The sequence below is a fragment of the Papio anubis genome, chromosome 15 (genome assembly GCF_008728515.1).
Source record: "Papio anubis isolate 15944 chromosome 15, Panubis1.0, whole genome shotgun sequence".
NCBI classification, from domain to species: domain Eukaryota; kingdom Metazoa; phylum Chordata; class Mammalia; order Primates; family Cercopithecidae; genus Papio; species Papio anubis.
This window is the reverse complement of record NC_044990.1, coordinates 30,484,170-30,510,699: the sequence shown is the minus strand read 5'-3', so window position 1 is coordinate 30,510,699 and position 26,530 is coordinate 30,484,170. Positions and strand designations below refer to the sequence as shown.

Sequence of the window (26,530 nt, the reverse complement as noted above, 5' to 3'; positions counted from 1 at the left end):
ATAAAGCTTCTGAAATGAGCCAAGAACCTATTTTAAAAGCCAAAAACTGAATAAAGACCCTTTCTATGTGTATTTTTAATTTGTCCTAAAATGGATGGCTCTGGTTAAATATAGTCACATGCACAAAACAAAACACTTTTATATATTTCAAAGTATTATCCAACCAGAACACACTATCATCCTCAGTGAGAAAGGGCATCAGGTAAGGGAAGGTGTAACAGAAACAACAAAACTCATGCTGCTGACCAACAGTAGTAGGATGGATGTTCTTGCATTGAGTCAGCCACACTTCACCAAACCTCGCTGCTTTAGTTCCTATGTGAAGGACAGAGCATACCCCTATGCAAAGAAGTAATCTGTACTGATTGACAGTGAGAACTCATCCTCTTATCTAATTGAGAGATCACTGGTTCTCAAATGGGACAGAAGTGTCTCCCTTGGGATGTTTGGAAATGGGTGGGGGTAATTTTTAGTTGTCACCAAAGATGGGACAGCATTGCAGACATGTAGTGGGGCCAGAGATGCTAAATGTCCTGCAATGCTGAGAAAATACTGTACAGTGAAGAATCATCTTATCCCAAATGCCAAAGGCACCTTCATGGGGAAACCAAGCCTGGGATGGTAACTTCAATGGAGTTGAAATTACCAATACAGAAACTAATCCATAAAGTACTAGGACTTGGTTAAATATATGCAGATCTAACAAAACATTAGAAGGAAATTTTAGCTGAAGAATTGAGAGGTGCCAAACCATATGCAGAATTTACCAAGCAACTTTCCAAAAATCATTTACATAACTCTTAGACTCTCACCCACACTGAAGATACTAAAGGGTCAAGAGTAGGAAATTTCTGGAGAATTTTGCAAGATTTATTTATAGAAGGCCTATATTGTGAATCCTTCTACTCCCATCAAGGGCAAAGACTTGGGAAGGGGCTACATTCTATCCCAAGTCAAGAGAAAGAAGGACTTTAGTATCGCATATACAACTTAAAACATGGTACCTACAGTAACTGGTGTTTCTGTGACTAAGTCATGCCTGTGAAGTCCAAAGGGTGAGAGGCTGACTAAAGCAGCTGCCAGTATCAGAGTAGAGAGTTATGGTTTGAAGGGTAATTGCATTCCAGAGTTTGTTGAAGCCAAAGTGAATGAATGTATGACCATGGAGAAGACATAGGCTTTGCAAAAGAAAGAGAACCAGTGTCTTAGATCCTATGCAAGAGGATCTTCTGGGGAGGTTGGGAGTACCATGACTGTGTAAGGCTTTGATAAGTGTAGTAAGCAACCAGCTGAATAGTTACATCTCATGCTCATGGGTGGGAGGGCAGGTAAGAGTGTCCTTCCTCGTGTGTGTGTGTGTGTGTGTGTGTGTGTGTGTGTGTGTGTTGGGAGCATCAACCTATTTTATTGACAGGACAGAGAGGCTCTGACAAAAAAGAGTTTATTTGATAGTGACGGGATTGACATCTAGTATATGCAAGCCATGATGATCTTGGTCTATCCGGATAAATTAATGTAAAGGGAAACTTTTAAAAGACAAAGAAGAGGTTCACATAGGCTATTCTGAAACAAAAATCATTGGTCACAGGGGCTTGTGGCAGGAGCTGGTGTTCACTTATTGGCGGAGACAGCCATTGCTAGGCAAGTCTTGTAAGAGCAGCTTATCTGGAATGCCACAATCTTGCAGAATTTCTTGTGGTAGCCCTGCTACAGACTTGTGTTGAACAGCAGGATGTGCAGGACATGCAGGATGTTGAGGGATTTGTGGGTTTTTAGAAGGTTCTTGTGTTCTTATCTCAGAAATATGTGTGTGAGATCCCCTCCTTCATGACCTCCCCGGCTCCACTTTGCTTGGGCCTGATGTAAGTGACTTCACCTTGGCATCAACGACTTTCACAGGGGAAGGGGTAACCAAGGAACCACAAAAGCCACCATAAAGAGTAAGAAGAAGCAGCTTTAAACAGCTGGCAAATCCAGAGAAGGTCAAAGCTCTAGAATAGGATCAGTCATGGAAGAACTTTCCTGCTTCTCCATCCCCTCTACTTCCACCTTGGAAGGATCCAAACCTACCTAAGCATGACCAGGAGAGAAAAAGAAGTATCCGGCCATTTCATCTCCTCTTCAACGGTGGGATTTCTCATTCCTGCAGAGCCCGCTAAGGGTCCAGAGCTTTATTACATGGGAGTGGAACATCTTCATTACTGAATTGAGGCCAGGTGCGGTGGTTCACACCTGTAATCCCAGCACTTTGGGAGGCTGAGGTGGGCCGATCACGAGGTCAGGAGTTTGAAACCAGCCTGGACAACATGGTGAAACCCCGTCTCTACTAAAAATACAAAAATTAGCCAGGCATGGTGGCAGGTGCCTGTAATCCCAGCTACTCAGGAGACTGAGGCAGGAGGATGGCGTGAACCCGGGAGGCGGAGGTTGCAGTGAGCCGAGATTGTGCCACTGCACTCCAGCCTGGGTGACAGTGCGAGACTCCATCTCAAAAAAAAAAAAAAAAAAAAAAAAAAAAAAAAAAATTCCTGAATGGGGACTGTGTTTTTTAACTTAAAGTGACTGGAAGAATCCATGGTGTCTACTTGAGTTTTAGTTTAGGGACAAGGGTGGAGCTAGCCCCACTGATACGTTTAAAGGGACAAGAGAATTCTTGACAGCACGACATCTAATGCTGGCACCTAAGACCTTAGGAAATGGTCCGCCCTCCTCGCGGCAGTGAGGAATAGCTTTGCTGAGGTTAATAATGTGAGGATGGAGAAAGCAATAGATGAACAAGAGTCAGACCTTGGTCATGACACAGCTCCACTCCTTACCACAGCCAAAGTCTCTTCAGTGAGCATTGTTCCTTCATCTACAAAATGAGGGAGTTCAACTAGACAGCCAGTGGGATGCCTTCTCTATTTAAACTCTCGCATGAGTCTAGGGATGGCAAGGTGGAGAGGGGTTGGGTGAGTAGCCCCTTTCCTGGAGATTATTTAAACCACAGATGGTTTAAACCAGAGAAGACACTGGAGAACCCACTGCATTTCAAAAATATTTCCTTGACCTCCTAGCAGCTTTGGGTAATTTGGGTAAGTGCTTCTGGCTGGAGGCACAGCTCAGGCTTTGTGGGGAAGATGAATTTAATGGTGAAACAACAGTTGTGGCAATAGATGCTGTTTCTGGCTCCTCTGAATCTTCCAGTATCTGCATTATGATTTTGGAATCAAAGATGATTCATTTTGAATCTGGAACTCAGCTAAATGAGCAGGACTCTGAAACAGCATAAATGACATTTCTCCCTGCCAGGAGCTCAAAGCAGGGAGGCTGAGCTTCTCCATAGATATTTGCCTGTGCTTCATCTTACGAAAGACCCAGGAACTCTCTCAGGAATTCAACCTTGCTGTCACAGGTGCTGGCTAAGGGAAGCCAGCTTTGGCTACTGCTGAGGTTGTGGAGAAATCTATCTGCGTTTGTGCTAACAGTATTAATAAAAGCCCAGAGGTTAGGAGATGTTTCTGTGAATGTTATCTGCACTCTCTCTATCTGTGAACCAGTGCCGAAGGGCAGGTGATTCCCAGACATTAGCTGTACACAGCTTACTTACCCTTAGGTTTCCTTTTGGCTAAAACTCAGTTTCATTCATCTCTATGCATCTTTGCATAGTGACATGCACTGCTGTAGTGCTCTCTCAGAGAGGCAGCCCATGGGCCTCTTCCCTCCTAGCATTTGCCAAATTTTCCAAATAATGACATTGTGATTGTGTGATTATCTGTCTCCCCCACTAGATGGGAAGCTTCCTGTAGGCAAGAATTAGCTCATTCCCAAACATAGCATAGTGTTGGAAGGCACAGTGGTGGTGAATAAATACATAGGTGGATGATGAATTAACTGATTTATGTAGCAAAGGAATGCTGGCTGCACACTTTCTTGTTGGATGGCAGGGAACAAGAAGAAAGGTTGAGTTCACCCAAGTGCTGACTAAGCTTTGAGAACTTCCTTTCCATAGCAGATAAAAGGAGTCTGCAATCGTGGAGGTCTAGAGTACACTTTTCATCTCCCTTCACCCTGAGTTTTGTCTTTGGCAGAATCCCTGGGGATTTTTGAATCTGCAGCTTTTCTCTGCACTGGGGTTCCTGCAGTGTGAACACCGTCCAGTGGCCTACACCATCCAGGTCTTGAGTGTGGGCCCCTGGCAGCCCTCTTGAAATGGAATTCTCTCCACCCTGCATCCTGTTCCCCATGGCTTGCTGAAGTCCTTGCCCTGGGACCCATGGAGAGCTGAGGATGGGTGTGTGTGTGTGTGACCAAGGAGAAAGCTGCTCCCACTGCCGTGACCCTGCTTTCTCTGAGAATCAGAGGACTTGCAGGGAACCCAGAATTTCCCAGGGCCAAGTTTTCCGTTGGCCATGCAGTGACCCAGGCTTTCCCACAATCATCTCCTGGGAGTCAGCCCACTCTCCTGGCACCAGGGGTGTTTGTTCACCCTTGACTTTGTAAAGATCCCTGTCCTCTCCTTTCCCTATCTCTCCACCCCCAAGCCACTGTGAAATCCTAGTGTACTTTAAGGCTCTCCCAGTATTGACACCACTATCAGCCAAGTCACTTTCCATGACCCAGGGCTGTATTAGGAAAGGGCCACAATACCAAGAGACAGACACTGTGGGTTCTTGTCCTGGCCCTCCCATTTGCTACTTGCTGGACCACATGCACTCACATTGCTTCTTTAGGTCTCTGTTTCCTCATCTGTACAATGGGTTTATGCACCTTCCTGCCAGCCCACAGAGCTGTGGTGAAGGTCACATGAGGAGGTGCATGAGAAGTTGCTTGTCTAGTAGTAGGGGACCCACCACGGTGAGGTAAGTTAATGTGTTAATATAACAATGAAGGCCAGGCCTAAGGAAAGGGGAAGCAAGACACATTTGTCGTGGCATTTCTTACTCCCTTACTCCCTCACTTTTGGTCATTTGTGTAGCATTCCCTATAAAGGCCATCTAATCTCCCCACCCCCAGAAGAAAAGTTGGGCACATAAGTTGCTTGACCACATTCAGGCACATTCATTCAATGTACTACTTCCTAGGGTATTTTAAGTTTAAAATAGATGAAAGCAGGAAGCCCCCCAAAAAGAGTGTATAATACAGAAAAACAGGGACCATGAGACTTCTGTGAGTGGGAATATGTGAGGGCAGGGGCAGGGAGCATGCCCGTGCATTGCCTAGGCCACTCCATGGGTCAGCTTGACTCCCTCGTCAGGGGAATCAGTGCTTTTGGGGGCCGCACTCTTGAGTCTCAGCCCCCACGCCAAGGCCCCATTTTCATGCTGCCTGAGTAGGGCTGCTGAGACGTTTGGTGGAACTCGGAACTACCAGTGAGTGGGTCGTGCAGGGATTCTGCCTGTGTCCTCCACATGCCTTACCAGGGGAGGAAGAGGCACAAACAAAGAGTTAACAGCACAGAGGCCTTTACTGGAATGCTGTCAGGCCTCTCCAGGCCTCCAAGACTGCCCCAAGTGAAGAAGTGACTTCCCTACAGTGTGGCAGAGACAGTGGTATCTCAGCCCCTCTCCGTCCCTGTGTGTCGCTAGCTGGCACAGCCCAAGCCTCTTCTCCCCATTTTGACTCTTTTAAAGAGAGCCAAAGCGTCTCTACTTCCAAACACCCGCACAGGCTGGAGTCACTGGGAGCTGCCTGGGACCGAGCTCTGTGGCCCAGAGGTGGGAATATGACCTTGGAGCATCACAAAACCTGGAAAAAAATGCAGCCAGCCTTCCTCAAAGAAGTTGGATTTCCAAACCTTGTCTCAGGACTTTATTGGATCTTTCAAAACAAGGAGACCAATGAGTGTGTTTTTTCTCCAGCACATGAGTTCACCCTGGACTTGAATCCCAACCCAGGGGAGTCTGGACCACAGGGCCCTGCACCTGCATGCTGGCTACGCCCTGCCTCGGGAGAAGGCCAGCGAGCGCCGCCCTCTGTTGGCGTTGTGGAGCTCTTCGAGCATCTGCTCCCTGGCAATGTGGCCATTGCTCTCCACCCAGAAGGCCCTCTCCTCTTCCCAGAGGGCATTCTCTTCCTCCCAGAGGGACGTTTTATCCTCCCACAGGGCTTTCTCCTCCTCAAGGAGGGCTCTTTCCTCTACCCACAGGGCCTTTTCTTCCTCCCACAGGGCCTTGTCCTCCTGAAGAAGGTTCCGGTCTTTTTCCCATAAGGCATTGTCCTCTTTCCAGAAGGCCTTATCGTCCTTCCAGAAAATGCGGTACTTTTTCCAAAAAGTTTTCTCTTCCTCCCTGAAAGACTTTTCCATTTCCCAGAAGGATTTTTCCTCTTTCCAGAAGCTTTTCTCCTCTTCCCAGAAAGGTCTCTCCTCTTCCCAAAAACCCAGGATCTGGCCCCGGAAAGCACGGATTTTGCCTCGGAAAGTCCACATTTCTTCCCTGAAGTCCTCTATTTTCTCACGAAAAATTTTCATCTCTTCACGAAAAGCCTTTTCCTCCTGCAGCTTGTGCATTAGTTTCTTCTGGCGAATACTGGGAGAGGATGTCACCAGGGACCGGAAGCAGGCAAGCCCCATCCATCTGCTCACCTTGAAGGAAAACATCTTCCTTAACAGTCGGAATGGTGGGGTGGCCATGATGACAGGACCCTTGGCCAGGTCCAGATCGGCTGGTCAGACCCTGTAGGGGGAGCAGAGAAGAAAGGTCTGTGAGTATCACATGCCAAGGGACGGCCCTTGGTTCTGTAGTACTGGATTTGAGAAAATGTAATCACCGTTCTTTGTCCCCATGGTGGTGTTTGTGAGGGAAAAGCTTTGGTTGAGAAACATGTGGGGTGGTCATGGCTTTGAGCTAGAGAGGCAGTCAGTACATTCAAGCTCAAGGCTGCTAAAAACATAGACGCTCAGCCAAGAAGGACAGTGGCTCTCAACTAGGGTATCAGAACACACAGGTGTGACATGACGAGGCCAAGAAGAATTTATGTTTGTTCAGTCAACCTGAATGAATTTAGGTTTTGGTGTACTCACTTGGGAATTGTTCCTGTCTGCCTATGGTCATGCTCACATGTGAATGTCCTCTCTTACGAGCCTGGGACACAGAAGATAGGCCCACTGACCTCAGAGGGGAGGAGGACAGTGTATATTAGGAGAGGAGTTCATTTTGGGAAAAGTGGTTTAAAACAAAAAGGTGAGAGACAATGGTGAATGTTGCCAGGATCGTGGAACAAGAAGACCCTCACGCAATATTGAGTAATATGGAACAATAAGAAAGACACCAGATGACCCGGCAACTCCAGTCCCAGATATAAACCCTGAGGAAACTTAGGAACTGTGCCTAGAATACATGTACAAGTGTGTTCGAGGAGCTTTGCTCATAAGAGCTCAACTCTGGAAACAATCCAGTGACCATCCCAATAGAGTGGAATAAAAAATGGCGCTATATCCACATGGCAGACAGCATGGCTGCCTACAACAGCATGAGTGAATCTTATAAACACTCTGCTGAAAGAGAGAAGCAGGATCAGGGAATTTCAAAGAATGAAGTTCCAAACAAGCAGGACTAAATGCCATGGTCTAGGGGAACATACTTCAGTGTTAACACAGAAAGAAAAGCAAGGAAGTGAGTCCCAAAGTCAGAGTAATAGTTGCTGGTGTGGGAGGATTTGGGGTGTGGGATGAGGAGGTGAGACTAAGGATTGTGATTAAGTGAGTACTTGAGAGGGGCTTCTGCAGTGCTAGCAGCATTCTGTTTCTTTGCTTGGTGGCGGTTTCATGTGTGTTGTTATAAAGGTGTGTTAAGCGGTACATGGATATTTTATGTACCCCAGTCAATACAGTATATTTCACAATAAAATAAAAGCTGGGGAGAAGAAAGAAGGAAAAGAAAAAAAGAAAAGAAAAAGAAAGACAGAGAGGGAGGGAGAGAAGGAGAAAGATCTTCAAACATTGCCATATATCTGAGGAATCAGATAGCAGAACTATCTGTAACAATCCCTGTAACTACAAACATGAATCAAGGGATGAGAAAAAGCACTGGACGTAGGAAGGTGGTTAGGGGGCAGTAAAGAGCTGTGTTGTCAGATAAGTGGTGCATGCACATGCTGAGAGCGTTGTTTTCCATTTTGTGCTTTCTCGAGGAAGTTGCCAGGGTCTGGCCCTCACTCAGTGGACCTCACTGATCCATCATCCATGAGACCTTTTGGGGAAATTTTCAGGGCTTTCTCTGTGTTTTTCCATTTTGGTTTAGGATCAGGGAGTGGAGGAGGAGAAAAGACACAACTGGGGGTGTGTGTGTGTGCACATGCACAACCGTATGAAGAGACAGTGGCTAGGCTGTGGACAGCTGGTGCCATCACCATCCGTCAAGTCACACAAACCAGAACCAGGGGCACATCCTTGACCTTTCCCTCTCCCTCACCAGACTTCTCTCCTCAACCATCAAGCCCGCCTAGCTGAGATCCTTAACATTTCTTGAAACCATGCCCCTGTTCCATCTCCCCAACCACAGCCGGGTCAGGCCAGGATGCCTGAAACAGCCTCGCTGCTCTCTGTATTAATCTTACCCTCTTATCTGCCCCTGCACTGTAGCCCTACAGGTGTTTTCTAAAACACTTTCTCGTCCTATCACATCAGTTCACACACCTTCAAAGACCTTGTAGCCCAACGATCAAAGCTGAATGCCCTAGGAAGGCCCTGTGCAGCCCAACTCCAGCTTGCTTCTCCCTGTCCTTCCTACCCAGCCTGCACCCAACTCCAAATCTAAGGCCCAGTATGAATGAGCTCTATTCAGCTCTTGGCACCCTGCCTCCAGTTTCCTGCCTGGATGCTGAAGCACATGCCGCATCCTCTACTGAGAGCCCCTTTTCCTCCTATGGTGGGCTTGAATTCCTGTTCATCCCTTCCCCTCTGAAAGCCACTCGGACCCTCCAGACAAAGTTCCTCGCCACCTCCGCGATGCTATCTGTCTGTTACTCCACTGTTACTTGTCAGACTTGATTGAAATTAGGTGTAGACATGTCTTCCTGACATCTCTGTAACCCAGGAGCTATTATAATATAAAGCCGTCTATATAGGAGGGAACTGGTGAAAATGTTGGTTGAATTGAACTGAATTTAACTGCATTTTGGAAATTTGATTTTCTATGTTTTATGGCTCTTTGCCTGGAATCCGTCCAATATGCGAGGTCCTCCCTCACTTCCATGTCTTGCTGGCCCCCTCTCCCTGGATAGCCTTGCCCAAGCTCACTTCAGTTCACCTAGCGAATCCTTCAGCACTCAGATACCTGTGTACCTCCAGGCAGTCTCGCCTAAGCTCAGACTGAGCATGTGCACTTTCTGTCCCACTAGAAACACCTCATCTTCCATCTCTATGTCTGGCATCCCGCGAAACGTCCTGCCACAGGATAGGTGTTCAGAAAATAGCAGCTGGATGAATGGGCATCTACTGGGTTAGGATGTTGGAAAAAATTCACCTCCAAGTTTTTCTCAAGTGAACACTGAACTTTCTTTAAGAAAGAAAGAAAACAAGAACCATATCAAATATGTAGATGTGTGTTAAGATATAAAGTACAACATAAAACTGTAGATGTGTATCTGTATAGCTCTAAAAATGCGCATTAAAGAAACATGCCTAGTTTTCAGTTATACTGTAAGACTAGGAACTTCTTTTTAAGGAAAATATTATATATTACCTTATGCTTAGAACAAATACTATACAATCTAAAGCCAACAGTTACTTACTGCTTAGCTGCTTGCCAACGGGGTAGGTCCTGTAGCCCTCAGAGGGTACATGCGACCATTGTCATGTGAGATCCCCGATGATGCTGCTTGCAGGCCTGCCCCAACAATGCTGGCTGTGACCTATCTGTGCCCTTTCAGACCTGACTCACAGGATGGCGACTCTAAGAAGGAGTCCCCTATAAAAGACTTTAAGGAAAGGAGGGGGCACTTGAAAGGTCTGAAAGAGTTCCTTTTCTGTCTTTGACTTCCCTGATAGGGCAGTGCTGTTGATGACTCACAAGTGATTGTTACCTCAGATTCTGTCGGCATTGGTTCCAGGAGCATGGTTCTAGGAAGTCATGGTCTGGGGAGGGCTGTGTGTGGGTTGAATCACTTCTCTTGCTGCTTTCCAGATTCTTTGTCTTTGGCTTTTGATAGTTTGACTAGGATGTGTCTTGGTCTGGAGGTTTATTCTACTTGGAGATTGTTGAGCTTCTTGGATATGCAGATTTGATACAGTTTTTCATCAAATTTCAGAAGTTTTTGGCCACTATTTCTTCAAATATTCTTTCTTCCATTTTCTCTGTCTCCTCTCCTTCTAGGGCTCATATTATGTGAAGACTGGTAGCGTGAGGGTGTCCCCCAGGTCTCTAAAGTTATATTCATTTTTCTTCATTCTTTTTTATTTCTGTTGCTTAGATTAGATAATCTCAATTAACCTGTTTACAAGCTTGTGGATTTTTTCTTCTGTCAGTTCAAATATGCTGTTGAACTCCTCTTTAATTTTTCATTTTCAACTCCAGAATTTTTGTCACGTAGTAAAATTTTTAAATAGTCAAATAAATTAACATATCCATATCTCATATAGTTACCCTTTTTTGTGCACTGTAGCAAGAGCACCCAAAATCTACTCTCTTAGCAAAAATCCTGAATACAATGTTATTAACTATAGTCCTCATGTTGTAGCTTAGATCTCTAAATTATTTATCCTATATATCTGCAACTTTGTACCCTTTGATCTCCTTCTTCCTGTTTCCTCCCCACACCGAGCAACCACCATTTTATTCTTTGTCTATGTATTTGACTTTTTTCTTTCTTTTTCTTCTTCTTTTTTTTTTTGAGACGGAGTCTCGCTCTGTTGCCCAGGCTGGAGTGCAGTGGCGCAATCTCGGCTCACTGCAAGCTCTGCCTCCTGGGTTCACGCCCTTCTCCTGCCTCAGCCTCCTGAGTAGCTGGGACTACAGGCGCCCGCCACCACGCCTGGCATTTTTTTGTATTTTTAGTAGAGACGGGGTTTCACCGTGTTATCCAGGATGGTCTCGATCTGCTGACCTCGTGATCCGCCTGCCTCAGCCTCCCAAAGTGCTGGGATTACAGGCGTGAGCCATGGCACCCGGCCTCTTTTTTTTTTTTTTTTTTAAGATTTTACATATAAGCGAAATTGTGCAGCATTTTTCTTTCTGTGTCTGGCTTATTTCACTTAGCATAATGTTCTCCAGGTTCATCTATCTTGTGACAAATGACAGGATTCTTTTTTTATGACTGAATAATATTCTACTTTATATACATGCTACGATTTCTGTATCCATTCATCCATCAGTGGACCCCTGGTCCATCCAGAATTTCTCCAGAAATTTTCACTGTGTCTCCAGAATTTCTGTTTGGTTATATAAAGAAAAGGATATATGTACTTTTATATACACACACACACACTCTTTTCTATAATATATACTTTTCTATATATCTATATAAAAGTATATGTATATAAAGTGTGTGTATATATACACACACACAACATATATATATACACACACAAACACTTTTCTGTCTCTTTTTGGTAAGGCATAGTTTTTAAATCTTTCCTTTAATGCTTTTTTTTTTTTTTTTTGAGACATCGTCTCTGTCAGGCTGGAGTGCAATGGCATGATCTTGGCTAACTGCAGCCTCAACCTCCTGGACTCGAGGGGTCTTCCCACTTCAGCCTCTCAAGTAGCTGGGACTACAGGCGTGTGTCACCAGACCTAGCTAATTTTTTGTATTTTCTGTAGAGATGGGGTTTCTCCATGTTGCCCAGGCTTGTCTCAAACTTCTAGGCTCAAGTGATCTACCCACTTCGGCCTCCTGAAGTGCTGGGATTATAGGTGTGAGCCACCACACCTGGCCTTGTTTTTCTTTAACTCTTTAGGAATGGTTTCTTTTAGTTCTTTAACTACATTTGTAATAGCTGACTAAAAATCTTGGTTTAATCACCCAGTGTCTGCAATTCCTTAGAGACAGTTTATAACCAAAAAGACAATTACTCAGAGAATAACAGTTTCAGGCCAGGCATGGTGGCTCATGCTTGTAATCCTAGCAATTTGGGAGGCCGAGGAGGGAGGATGGCTTGAGCGTAGGAGTTTGAGACCCGCCTGACAACATAACAAGACCCTGTCTCTACAAAACCAAAATAAATTAGTCAGTTGTGGTGGTGCATGCCTGTAGTCCCTGCTACTTGGAAGGCTGAGGAAGGAAGGATCATTTGAGTGCAGGAGGCTGAGGCTGAGTGAGCTTTGATTGTGCCACTGTACTTCAGCCTGAGCGACAGAGTGAGACCCTGTCTCAAAAACATAAATAAATAAATAAAATAGAATAACAGTTTCTATTGGCTGCTTTTCCCCCTTTATATATAACTCTGTTTGCAATAAAGGGTTTCCTGTTTCTTTGTATGCCTCAAAAATTTTTGTTGAAGTTGGACACTTAATATAATATAGTAACTAAAAATGAGATTCCCACTCCCAAGTTGTGTTGTTGGCATTTATTGTTGTTGCTGTTGCTATTTGTTCATTTAGCGAACAAATTTAGCGAAAAATAATTTGTTCATTTCTTGGACAAATTCTATTAAGTCTATTTTTTGTCATGTGTGGGCACTAAAGTCTGCTTATTAACGATCAGCTAAGACTGGACAGAGATCTCCATGAACTGATGTCTCCTTTCCTTTGCTGAGGGTGTGTGTGTGTGTGTGTGTGCGCGCGCGCGCATGTGTGTGTGGTTGGGGGTGCGGGGGTGCAGGTTGGGCATACCTTTAGTGATCATGCAGGCAGTTTACGATTCTGCCTAGCCTTCACTTCCTTCTTGTGAGAGCCTCAAAGTCAGCCTGAGGTGAGAGATTATGGCCATCTCAGGTCTTTCTCAGCCATGTGCACAGTCACATGCATGTGACCCAAATTCTCAGGAATATATCAAAACTTTTCAAAGTCTCCGTCTTATTCTCCAGTTTTTCTTTTTCAGTTATTGGTCAAGCCTCTGGTTAACCCCAACTAGTAATGCCAAATCAGGCAGCTATGATATTAAACAATTACCACTTTTTTTTTTTTTACAAATGCCCTGAGGATAGGGTTATTTGCACAGAGTAGGCTCTGAGTCAAGTCAAATAAAGACAAGTTCTGTGAAGGAAGCTTTTCAGTGAACTGCCAAACAGGTCAAATAGTAACAATTCTTTGAGGATGGAGAGAATCCATCCTAACCCTTACTCAGTCATTTTGGAAGTCTCAATCATTGGTTTTTAACCATTCTTCTTTTCTAGTATGTGTGCTTAAGACACACATACTATCAGTTTCGGAAACAGCCAAGTAAAAAGGGCTCCTGGGAGAACCTCCGACCTGCCACTGGGTGGATGGAACCGGACGTCGGGAAGTATGCACTGTTTGCAGGGGGAAGGAGCTTGGCCTCTCATGTTTCTGGGTGGCAACTTAGGATTCAGTCTGTGAGATGGGGGCCTGTTAACAGGAACCCCTTTTGCTTTGCTGAGTTTTTTTCCCTTTACATCCAATAAATTTCATTTTTTTTGTCCTTCTATGTGTCCACAAGCCTAATCTTTTCCTGGTTATGTGACAAGAACCCAAAGAACCCGATTTTTAGCTGAACTGAGGAGAAAGTCCTACAACATTTTCATTTAAGTACACTTACCTGCATCTCACATGTTTTGATACGTCACCTTTTAATTACCATTCAGTTAAAATATTTTCTGATATCCATTGGAATTGCTTCTTTGATCTATTGGCTATTTACAAGTACATTGCTTAATTTCCAAATATATGGGGATTTTCCAATTACCTTTTTGTTACTGACTTCCAGCTCCATTTCACTATGGTTTGCACAGAGTATATGGTTTGTATACTCTGATCTCAATCATTTCAATTTGCTAAGACTTGCTTTATGGCCCTGCATACATTCAATTGTGGTAAATGTTCCATGTCCACTTGAAAATAATTGGTATTCTTCAGTTGCTTGATGCAGTGTTCTCTCTCTAGATGTGTCTGAGTTAGGTTGAATCTTTATCTATGTTGTTCAAATCTTCTATATCCTTATAGATTTTTCTGGCTGCTTGTTCTATCAGTTACTGAGAGAGATGTACTTACAGATCTATTTCTTCCAGTTAGGTCAGTTTTTGTTTCATATACTTTGAGGCTATATTATTAGATACATGCATATTTACAATTGTTATATTTTCTTGGCATAATGACACTTTGATTTTTATAAAATGCCACCTTTTTATCTTTAGTAATACTTCTTTCCTTAAGTTCTACTTTGATATTAGTATAGGCACATCAGCTTTTATTAGTGTTTGCATGGTGTATCTTTTCCATCCTTTTATTTCAACCTTTCTGTGCCCTTATATTTAAAGTGTATTTCCTGTGATTAACGTATGGTTGAGTTTTTGCTTTTTCTATCTGATACAATTTGTCATCTATTTGGTTTTTTAAAATATTTAAACTTTATATAATTACTGATTTATATTAGATTTGAATCTATTTTCTTATCATTTTTTTCTAGCCCTACATGTTGAATTTACTTTTCCTTTTTTCTTTTTGATTAATTAAATAATTTTATTATTCCATTTTCCTCTATTATGTCATTAGTTATATATTCTTTTAGCAATTATCCTAGAGATTACAATAGACATCCTTGAGTTGTTAAAGTCTAATGGATTTTTATCTTTACCACTTCTCTGATAATGCTAGAATCTTAGATGATTTTAACTCTATTTATATGCCTTTTACCTTTCTCATTTTGTTGTCATAAATTTTCCTGCATATATTCAAGACTCCACAAGATTTTGCTGGTCAATATACATTTGTAATTACACATGTTTTTGCCTTTTTTCATACTCTTCATTTCTTCCTGCATCTCTGTGCTTCTGTTTGGGATAATTTTCAAGGTACTCAAAAAATCATGTTCTTTAGTATGGGTCTTGTGATGGAATCTCTCAGTGTTTGTTTATTTGTTGAAAATACTTTTGCCCTTTTTTTATGCCGATTAACAGGTGTTATCGGTAGAATGGTTTGCTTAGTGTGTTTCCACTGCTGTGTAAACAAATGCCACTTTCATTTTCCTGTTCTTTACATTATAGAGAATTTCATAGTAATATGATTTCAAAACATAGATAAGAAATGCATTTTAATCTCTGTAAACAATTGAGAGCAAAATCAACAATTGTCTCTGTTGAATTTGTATTATCTAATATTGGCTCTAAGTTTTTAATAGAAAGGAGTAAAACATAATTAGGTTCTACACAACATGAAATCCAAACAGAAGTGCCTTTGTTTTCTTATTCAGACATATGATCCTTTGTAATCCCATTTGCCTTCATTTTTGAAGCATATTTCTACTGGTTAGAGAATTATAGTTTATTTTCTTTCAGTTAGTCTGGTTTCTATTGTTTCTGTTGAGAAGTCAGCATCAATCTAATTGTTGCTTTTTGAAGGAAGTATGCTTTTTAAAATTCCAACCGATGTTAAGACTTTGCCTTTGGTCTTCGGCAGCTAGATGTGCTTTCCTTTGTATTTTCATGCTTGGGATTTGAAGTATTTCTTGTATGATTGAAACCACTTTGCAAAATTATGACGGTAAGAGAAATCTGACATAGTTGACTCCATCTTGCTTCTGACCTCCAAGATGTTATTGGTCATTCCTGGGTGTAAACCCAGATAACTTTGGGAGGAATTTATACTTTAACTTTGAAGCAAGGATGATAATGATCCCTCCCTAAGACAAATCCCCTCCCTGTTGGGGAACTGAAACCACCCTTTGTAAGACTAATGAAAGGCCACAAGATTAGGATTATGGGAGGGGCCTGAGTTCTGATAAAATGTAGGTATGGTTTCTACAATCCCTTACTGCTCAGGAGTCATGTGGCCTGAGGCCACAGGATTTATGACTTCCCAATTGCTCCTGTAGATAACATCACTACTGTAGAACCTAGATTGATCTTTTGAGAATTTTTTTCAGACTTTCTGGCAATCGACTGATTCTGCCTGAATCCATGATTTATGATTCAGCCAGTCCTTTGGCCCCACCCAAAGGCAGACTCAGTGCATGTGAATCGTTTTCAACACCCCTATGATTTCATCCCCAAGCAAACAGAAGGACTCATTTCCTAGTCCCCTGCCCACCAAATCATCTGTAAAAACTCTAACCTCTGAGCCTCAAGAAGAGTGATTTGAGTAATAACTCCATCTCACATATAGCTGGCCTCTTGTCAATTAAAGTATTTATTTACTGCAATGCTGTGGTCTCAGTGAATTGATTTTTCTGTGCAGGGGCAGGAAGAACCCATCAGGTGATTACATCTCTGTATCTTATTAACCTTCACTTTTAGTACATTCGTGGACATATTTCTTTAAATAAGTCATCTCATCATCTTCTCTTTTTCACTTAACAGAATTCCAATAACATATATGTTAAAACATTTTCACTGGATTCCTTATATTAACATTTTTATGCTCTTTTCTAATTCTTCATTCTTTTGTCTCTCTGCTTTAGTCTGCATATTTTCTACTGTCCTATAGTCCATTTCACTATTCTTTCTTCAGCGGTGTCTAATCTACTGTTTTGATTCAGTCTTTAATTTTATTTGTTAAATTTTATTCCAATCTAGGATATTCATTTGGTTCTCAATTTTTCTGGTACCAAATTTATCCATCTTGATTTTTAATTCCATGTATTCATTGTAGTTATTTTAAAGTCTATGTCTTATTATTATTCAAGATCTAGATCTTCTGTGGATATGTTTCTCTTGTCTTTTATTACCTCTTGGTTTTCTGTCAAAACTTATTTTCTTATTGGCTTGTTATTTTGATAGAGTGCCAATATTCTGAGGCTCTTCAGCATCTTATCTTCTTCCAGAGGTATTTATTTTTGCTTCAGGTAGGCAGAGAGGCTAGAAATCAATTACTTTAATCCAGTCAGGAATTGAGATAATTCTAAACTGGGCTTCACTTTTTGTGAGATATGCTTCTTTAGTTGATACTTTCTTCAAACAAAAGCTTGTGATGTTTTTCAGAACCTCTCCTCCGTGATAGATCCTTATGTGCAGTTTTATCCCTTAGACTCCTTTACATTGCTGAAATCTCTGTTCAGACGTCTCAGCCTTTCATACACTGCTTTCAATTTGAAATCAACAAATGATTTGAGGAAAATGAATCTTCACCTCCACTGTCTTTATTGCCTGTTCAGGTCTTGGTCTCAAAATTTTTCTCCCTGCCTAGGTATCTCTGAGATGTCCAGTTCCTCAAGTTGTTCCAAATACAATATTTTGCCCAAAACAACCTAATCAGCCTTTACCTAGTGCAACACTCGCATGGGGGTTATAACCAAAAGAGTGACATAATAGAACTTTAGAATGTTGACCTGATCAAAAGGCCCAAAGTAGCAGTAAATAAATCAATAATAATAATGAAAATAACTAGCATTTGTTGATCATTTCCTTTGCACTCAGTCACTGTCCTAAGTACTTTTGCATATATAGCCCATTTGATCTTAAGAATAAATTAATAAATTAGGTATTAATACAATTTCCATTTTACATATGAAGAAGGAAGTGCATAGAGAATTTCAGAAACTTGCCTAAAGCTACACAGAAGTAGAGCCTAGATTTGAACCAAGGCAGTTTTGCTCAGAGATCTACCTCTCTAAAGTAGAAGGTTACTGTAATAACGTAGGCATCAAATAGCCTGAGTCACGATGAGCATTATAGCTGGGGAGTCAGAGAAGAACAGATTGCTACAATAAATATTCTGAAGAAAGATGCAAAAGGTGATCAAAAGGTTGCATGGCATGAAGATGAAGGAAGTGAAGGAAAGGTTTCAAGTACCCAGCCTCAATACCTGGAAAGTGATCATGCACTGATAGAAATGTGAAAATTGAGCTGGAGTTGATTTAGATGGGTTGGGGAAGTATTCTTACATGAAACTTTGGGATCCTCAGTGATTCACAATTCATAAAATGTTTTCTATTTCAGTTAAGCCTTATAGCCTCTGGAGGAAATAGCAATAAGATTATTATTGCTGAGCACGAATGGAGTACAGAAAATAAATCCATTAACATCAGCGAGCTCACGGGATTGAAAAGGATATACTTTCTCCCCCTGCCACACAATTTGTACCAAATCAGTATTTTCTGTTCACTCAAGGTAGGCAGTTTAACTTAAATATTTTAAAATGAGTCCTCGTGAGTGACACAAATTTACTTAATTTTTTTCAATGCTATTATTTTAAAAAATAGTTTACCATTCTTGCCAATTTTCAAGGTAATGCATGTTCATTGTAAAAAAAAATAGAAAATAGAGCAAAGATGAAGAAGAAAATGAAAATCAACCATATCCCAATACTCAGAGGCAACCAGTATGAACATTTTGGGGTATATTCTTCTAATAGATTTCCTACGCTTATGACTACATATATTCTATGCAATTGGTTTTATTCTGTGTATGCTGTTTTGTGGCTTGCTTTTTCATATATCATTCACGCTTTCCAATTTCTTTACACATTTTTGAGAACACAATTTTTAATTACTGCCAGAGTGTACATTCCCCTATGTTGGAAAATTAATTTATTCCATTATGGATATATTATGGTTGGCCCTTGAACAACACAGGTGTGAACAGTGAGGGTCCACTTATACATGAATTTTCTTTCGCCTCTGTCACCCCTGAGACAAGAAGACCAACACCTACTCTTCTTTTTCCTTCTTAGCCTACTCAATGTGAAGACGATGAGGATGAAGACCTTTATGATGATCCATTTACACTTAATGAATAGTGAATATATTTTCTTTCTTTCTTTCTTTTTTTTTTTTTTTTTTTGAGATGGAGTCTCACTCTGTTGCCCAGGCTGGAGTGCAGTGGCACGATCTTGGCTCACTGCAACCTCCGCCTCCCAGGTTCAAGCAATTCTCCTGCCTCAGCTTCCCAAGTAGCTGGGACTACAGGCATGCGCCACCAAGCCCAGCTAACTTTTGTATTTTTTAGTAGAGATGGAGTTTCACTATATGTTGGCCAGGCTGGTCTCAAATTCCTGACCTCAGGTGATCTGCCTGCCTCAGTCTCCCAAAGTGCTGGGATTACAGGTGTGAGCCACCGTGCCTGGCCTGGGATTTTCTTAACATTTTCTTTTCTCCAGCTTACTTTATTGTAAGAATGCAGTATATAATACATATAACATACAAAACATATGCTAATTGACTATGCTACTGTTTCTGGTCAACATTAGGTTATTAGTAGCTAAGTTTTTGGGGAGTTAAAAGTCACACATGGACTTCTGACTATGCAGAGGTTTAGTGCTCCTAAGCACTCATTGTTCAAGGGTCAACTGTATTTTCCTGGAAAAGTAGATCAAACTGGAAAATTGCTCAAAGATGAAGACAATGACAACAACATAATAATCACTGCTTGTGGCCTCAGTCTCTGTATTGAAAGAAGGGAATTGTTTCTAGCCACACCAGCCATAAAGGAATCATGCACTGAAAGCAGGCTTTGTGAAAGAAGAGAATTTGTCTTGTTCATTGCTATATCCACAGTGCCCATTTTATAAAGAGCTTCTGAAATTGAGCAGAAAAAGACCACCAACACAACAGATAAATGGCCAAAGGATGTGAATAAATTGGTTGCAGACAAATGCAAATGGCTCTTAAATGTATGAAAAAAAAATTTCAACCATACTTAAATTAGAGAAATGCACTTGATTAAGAAAACCATTGCATTTCTCATCTGTCAAACTGGCAGAAATCCAAAAGTTTGACAATACACTCTGTTAGCAGAGTTGGAAGGAAATAGGCCCTGCTATACAGTGCTGCTAGGAATACAAACTGTTATAACCCCCATGTGTGGGGATTTGTCAGAAACTAAGAAAATTACACATGAATTTGCCTTTTCACCCAGCAATTCCATTTCTAGAAATTTATCCAGCAGGTACATCTACACAATTACAGAAAGATACTTGTATAGATTATTCATCGGAGTATTGTTTGTAATTCCAAAAGATTGGACGTAACTCAATTTTGTAGCAATAGTGAACCACTTACATAAACTGTGGCACATCCACAGAGCAGAGTACTGTGCAGCTGCAAAAAAAAAAAGTATAACAGGCCGAGTGCGGTGTGTCACGCCTGTAATCCCAGTGCTTTGGGAGGCCGAGGCGGACGGATCATGAGGTCAGGAGTTTGAGACCAGCCTGGCCAACATAATGAAACCCCGTCTCTACTAAAAATACAAATATTAGTTGGGCATGGTGGCATGCGCCTGTAGTCCCAGTTACTCGGGAGGCTGAGGCAGGAGAATTGCTTGAACCCGGGAGGTGGAGGCTGTGGTGAGCCGAGGTCATGCCACTGCACTCCAGCCTGGGTGACAGAACAAGACTCCGTCTCAAAAAAAAAAAGTATAACAAAGGTCTTTTCGTGCTGATTTGGAGAGATTCCCAGGATACATTATTAAGTGAAAAAAAAAAAAGACTACAAATGTAGTTCTTCTTCTTCTTCTTATTCCTTTTCTTCCTCTTCTTCCTCTTCTTCTTCTTCTTTTTTTTTTTTTTTTTGGTTGCGGGGGAGGCAAGATGTCACTCTGTAGCTCAGGTTGGAGTCCAGTGACATGATCATGGCTCACTGCACCCTCCACATCTCAAGCTCAAGTGATCCTCCCACCTCAGTCCCCCGAGTAGCTGGGACTACGAGTGCATGCCACCACACCCAGCTAATCTTTGTACTTTTTGTAGAGACAGGGACTTTTTGTAGAGACAGGGTCTTGCTATGTTGCCCAGCTGGTCTCAAACTCCTGGGCCCAAGTGATCTGCCTGCCTTGGGCTCCCAAAGTGCTGTAGTACCTCTTCTTTTAAACAAATCTTAAAATTGGAAACGAACACATGAACATAGTCATACATCAAATATATACCATACCCCTACAAAGGAAGGATTATTTCACATGATCCTAGGGCACACTTCTTTGACTCACCCTCCTTAGCAGGATATATTCTAAAGAGGAAAAGAACTTCAAATATATTTGAAACTTCAACTCAGTCATTTTATTTTTGTGGAAGTGCTGTACTGTTACTTTGAAACATTTCTTTTTATTGTATGACAAAACATATAAATAATTATGTTAATGTTAGGAATCAAGATTTTCAGTATAAAAGAAAAGATACAATGATAAAAATCAAATAAATTACACAAAAGAGTATAGTATTGGATTTAAATTTTAAATATCAAAAAGTACTCGTGATTTTAAAAATAGATATGGTATAGCTTTGTTTATTGAAATGGACTGGTAGCAACAGTATCACAGAAGCAATGCATACCCCTATCCACAGATCTTAATCTCTAATACTATTCCCCACGAAGAGGAGCCAGGACTCCACCGATAAGTGACTATTTTCTAGGCACAGGGGTTGGAAAGTATAAAGTGAACTTGTGATATATTTTTTTAGAAGGCAAGGAAACTTTTATGTCACATCAAAAGGACACAGGGGGCCGGGCATGGTGGCTCATGCCTGCAATCCCAGAACTTTGGGAGGCCAAGGCAGGCGGATCACTTGAGGCAAAGAATTCCAGACCAGCCTAGCCAACGTAGCAAAACCTGTCTCTACAAAAATATAAATCTTAGTGTGTGTAGTCCCAGCTTCTTGGGAGGCTGAGGCATGAGAATCACTTGAACCTGGGAGGCAGGGGTTGCAGTGAGCTGAGATCATGCCACTGCACTGTGTGACAGAGAAAGACTCTGTCTAAAAAGAAAATAAAAGAAAAAGAATAATGTTTATAATTGCTTAAAATCCATGGAATCTCTAACAATTCATGATACTAAAAAACGATAAAGAAAAAACTCATTTGTCACCATTTAAGGTGACAATTAAGGCTATTAAGTCAGTTTCTTTGAAAATTAAATGAAACAGAATGAATAATGTATCCTGCCTTTTCTTTAGAAACTGTACACCATGACGCCAAAGCCCCAGTTGGTGTGGGAAAGCTTTGGAGAAGAATGCTGATGGATCTCTGTAGAAGGAGTGATAGAATCAGAAAGAAACTGCCATTTCACATTCCTACTTCAGTGATTAGTTTGGCAAGTTGGTTCATTGGTTTTGAAAGCACTAGAAAAATGGTTGATGGGAAACCACATAGTGTCTCAAAATAACACCACATAGATTATGCTCTGTCTCTAAGTGGAATGTATCACTGTATGATAGAGGGATTGGGCTATTATCTATATAATGGTTAATTTAACACCAGGAAGTATGGGTCAGCCAGATATCAGTGCCTCTTGATGTAACGCAATGTGACTGTTTTTACAAGTCTCTCAAAGCAGCGCCTGTGATTTACTGGGGGATGAGGAAGGCTCTCTGGAGCAGGGGAATGAAGGAAGCAGGAGAGGGCAGGGGAAAAGCTATGTGAGGCTGGGTCCCAGCTGCAGAAGAGCAACACCCCAATCCCATGGGTAGCTCAGGAGCATGACCTGCTCCACAGAGTCTGCCCCCCTCAAGGAGCATGCTACTGCCTGCAGGCTTCCCTCTGGGTGCGCCATTCCCCCCCATTTCCCTTCTGCTTCAGCCACGTGATGTTGGTAGAAGGGCATCCTGTGAGGTGCTGGAATATAACCTTCATGGAGGCAGGTGATGGGGGCTGAGTTGTGGCCCCAAAAACTCATATGCTGAAGCCCTAACCCCCAGTCCCTCAGAATGTACTAACTGTATTTGGAGATAGAGCCTTTAAGAGGTAATGAAGTTACTATTATTTTCCAAGACAGAGTCTCGCTTTGTTGCCCAGGCTGGAGTGCAATGGCATGATCTCGGCTCACTGCAAAGGAGGTAATGAAGTTAAAATGAGGTCATTAGAGTGAACCTTAATCCAATCTGAGTGGTATCTTTACAAGAAGAGGAAATCAGGACATGGAAACACGCAGGGTGAAGACACAGGGAAGGCAGCCACCTGCAAGCCTGGAGAGAGGCCTCATAGGAAACCAATCCCACTGACGCCTTAATGTTAGACTTCTAGACTTCTAGCCTCCAGAACCATGAGAAAATTAATTGCTGTTATTTGAGCCACCTCTGTCTTTGTTACTTTGTTAGGGGAGCAAATGAGTGCAGCAAATGAATGTAGCAGAGATTTTTATTTTGTCTACTGTTCCCAGAACTTGGAACAGTGTCTGGGTACATAATACACATAGTTACTGAATGAATGAATGAATGAATGAATGAATGAATGCAAGTCTGGTACATAATTGATACAAGCATTGGAATGGACTGTTCGAATGAATGAATGAATGTGTCTGGTACATAATACACATAGTTACTGAATGAATGAATGAAATGAACGAACGAATGAATGAATGAATGAATGTTCTATTTCTAGAGTTTCAAGTAAAAAGCAGGGGGAAAGAGCTCTACTTCCAGATTTTCTCTATATATACCTGGTTTCTATTCTTTTGCCTCTCCCCATCATACTTTTTATCCCAGCAGAGGTTTCATCCTTGCCTTCTCCTCCCATTTTCTTCTCCAGTGAAGGAAGAATTTTTCCTCACCTTGCCAATTTCAGGGGACTTTCTCTACATTCCATTTTCTTCTGTGCATTCCTTTGGATCTTTGTTCTTGGTGATTGTGGCAGATTGGATTTTCCAATGCCGGCTTTAACATCTCCCATCCATATGCTCTTCTTACACTGTGACCTGTCCAACCCACCATCAAGAGGCAGAGTCATCCCCTCCACTTGAACCCAGGTGAGCCTTCTGTTGCTTCAACCCACAGAGTGCAGGGAAATTGATGTTGTGTAACTGCCGAGGGCAGCCAGGTGCTGGAGCCCTTTCTACCGGCTAATCAGAGAATGCTAATCTTCTCGCAGCTCTATGCTCACAGCCTGAAAACAACCGAAGAGAGATTATCTATATCATGGGGTCCAGCAAATCTCTCTCTCTCTCTCTTTCTCTCTCTCTCACACACACACACACACACCCCGGTTGATAAATAAAAGCGCACCACTGTTTCTGAAGCTAAATCATAAAAGGTGAATGGTTTCCTGTGGATCTCTCTTAGTACACTAGCTCTTAAATCCCAGCCCCTGTGCTGGGAAGAAGCCCAGGGTACATGAAGAGGCTACATGTAGTGTTCTGGCCCACAGCCCCAGCTGAGGTTCTAGCCACAGCCAGCATCAGCTGCCACTATGCATGTGAGTGAGGATGCCTTCAGATGACTGCAACCCCAGCCATTATCTGTCTGCATTCGTATGAGAGACCGAAGTGAAAACCTCCCAGTGGAGCCCTGCCAACCCCTGGAACTGAGAGACAGTATAATAATTAATGGTCATAATTTTTCATACTCCTTTGTTTGGCGCCGTTATGCTCCAATAGATCATCGGAACAGTGATATTTGCTCTTTTCTTTACCATGGCATCAAAAGTTAAGGCAAATGAAAATGCAACCATTTAACATTTTAAAAAATATTAGTTTTACATGATAAATCTTTGTGCTAAGAGTGACAGTCATTTACTTTTTCATTCATTAATTTATGAATTCACTCAACAAATATTGGTCAAGTGCTAATTAAGCATCAAACCTTGTGCTCAGTGTTAAGAAGCGCTCACAGTCCACAAATGCAGAAGAAATGGAAACAAATGCAAATATAGTGTAAAAAACACCATACTAGAAGTGTATCCAGGATACACTGAGGGTGTGCAAAGGAGAAAGGGACCAACTCTTTCTTGATTGGAGTTCAACTGATTGCACAGAAAGCAGGAGATAGCCAAAGAAGACTTCAGAGAAGATATGGACCAGGCCACGTCCTGAAAACTGGGGGCTTTTCCAAGTTATTAGTGGGAAGGGTTTCTCAGACAGAGAACAGCCCACGAGAAGGGCATGGGAGCTGTGGGGATCAGATCTGGAAACTCTTGTTTCACATAACTGGGCATTTTAAATGCTGGACAGTGGCTGAAGGACTTAGTGGGGCTAGGTGCCTGCTGAGCCATGTTGAGAAATACCAGACTGGAAAGATAGGTCCAAACCAAGTTATAAAGACCTTTGACTCTATCCTGAGAAAAAATCATTGGTAAAATAAGAATTAAAATAGTATTTAAAATTTATTACAAATCAGCAAACATTATGCTTGATGACAAAAGACTCAGGGCTTACTGTGTGCCCATAATTGCACGTTGATGTAAGTGTACCAGCTGACTGGTGCCTCCATTCTGACTGGACAGGGCACTTGTCTAGTTTTTACATTCTTTAAAAACATCCCAGAAGACATTATTAAAATAAAGAACAAGACAAAGTGGATAGCACTCACCGTTTTGTAAATAATAGCCAATTAATCAGGCAAAGAAATAAAACAAGTATAAATATTAGAAGGAAATCATTATTACTTATAGGTGATTTGGCTGAATACCTAATAAAGAAGAGGAGAGAGAAACAACTTACAATTGTAGTTGATAATAGTAGAATGCCAGTTCTCCCCAAATTTATGTATAAACTTAATGCAATCTCAAACAAAATTACAGAAGAGTTTTTCTTTCTCCAGGGGAACATTTCCAGTAGCTGGGACTACAGGCACTCACCCCCATGCCCAGCTAATTTTTTATTTTGTTCTTTAGTCTCAATACGTTGCCTGAGCTGGTCTCAAACTCCTGGGCTCAAGCGATCCTCCTGCCTCGGCCTTCCAAAGTGCTCCATCACAGGCCTGAGCCACCGCGTCCATCCTGTTTCTGAAAGAGACGGCCCAGGTCCCACCGAGAGGCCACAGACAGCAGGAGGCGGCAGGGAAGGAGGGCAAAGAGGTGCCAGCAGGTGGCGCTGTGAATTTTTCCCAACCCCGACACTCGCCCCTGGGAACTTAGACCCTCGGGCTTGGAGCTTAGGTTAGGGACACGAAGACCGGAGTTATTCCTTTCCTCACGCCTACTCCAAGGCGCCACTTTAGACCTGAGTAAAAGGGTTGAGGCGGGAAACCTCACAGTGGCGTGTCCGCGCATCCTCCCACAGTGCCTCTGTGACCGCTGAAATTGGGGCTGAAGAGACCCCGGGATTTTCCGGAGCACCTTGGACAACTATCCGGTTCCACAGCACCCTTAGAATGTTAGGGCTTGACTCCCCCAGCCTCTCAGATCCAGGAATTTGTTTGCTTATTAAATTGTGCTAAAATACACATAACATAAAACTCAACATCTTAACCACTGAAAAATGTACAGTTCAGTAGTGTTAAGAATACTCATATTGTTGTGCAACCAATCTCTTTTTCTTCTTGCAAAACTGAAATGCCACACCCCGTAAACAGCAGCTCTTCCTGCTCCCCTTCCTCCAGCCCCTGGTGACCACCAGTCTACTTCCATTTCTATGAGCGTAGACTATTCGACATGCTTCACGTGAGTGGAGTCATACAGCATTTGTCTTTCTGTGGCTGGCTTATTTCTTAGCATAATGGTCTCAAGATTGCAGCATGGGTCAGGCGTTGCCTGTCGTTTAATTCTTCTTCTTCTGGACTGTGAACTACTTTTGGGACCACACATTCTGTTTCTCTTTTTCTTAAATTGTCCTCCGGAAAATTAAAATGCTGGGAAA

At 42.1% G+C, this 26,530-nt stretch overlaps 2 protein-coding genes across 2 annotated transcripts in view; one reads left to right on the top strand and one right to left on the bottom strand.

Annotated features, from left to right (window-relative positions):
- TMEM272 (transmembrane protein 272) overlaps nucleotides 1-26,530 on the top strand; it is a 77,008-nt gene that overhangs the window by 12,621 nt on the left and 37,857 nt on the right. The window lies entirely within an intron of this gene.
- Nucleotides 5,763-9,994, bottom strand: CCDC70 (coiled-coil domain containing 70). Its single transcript, XM_003913905.3, has 2 exons — nucleotides 9,715-9,994; nucleotides 5,763-6,656 (listed from the first exon to the last, which is right to left on the bottom strand). The coding sequence occupies exon 2, from the start codon at nucleotides 6,611-6,613 to the stop codon at nucleotides 5,915-5,917; it is 699 nt and encodes a 232-aa protein (XP_003913954.1). The 5' UTR covers nucleotides 6,614-6,656; nucleotides 9,715-9,994; the 3' UTR covers nucleotides 5,763-5,914.

Coding starts and splice junctions, on each gene's coding strand:
- CCDC70 (XM_003913905.3), bottom strand. CDS start 6,613: ATGGCCACCCCACCATTCCGACTGTTAAGGAAGATGTTTTCCTTCAAG.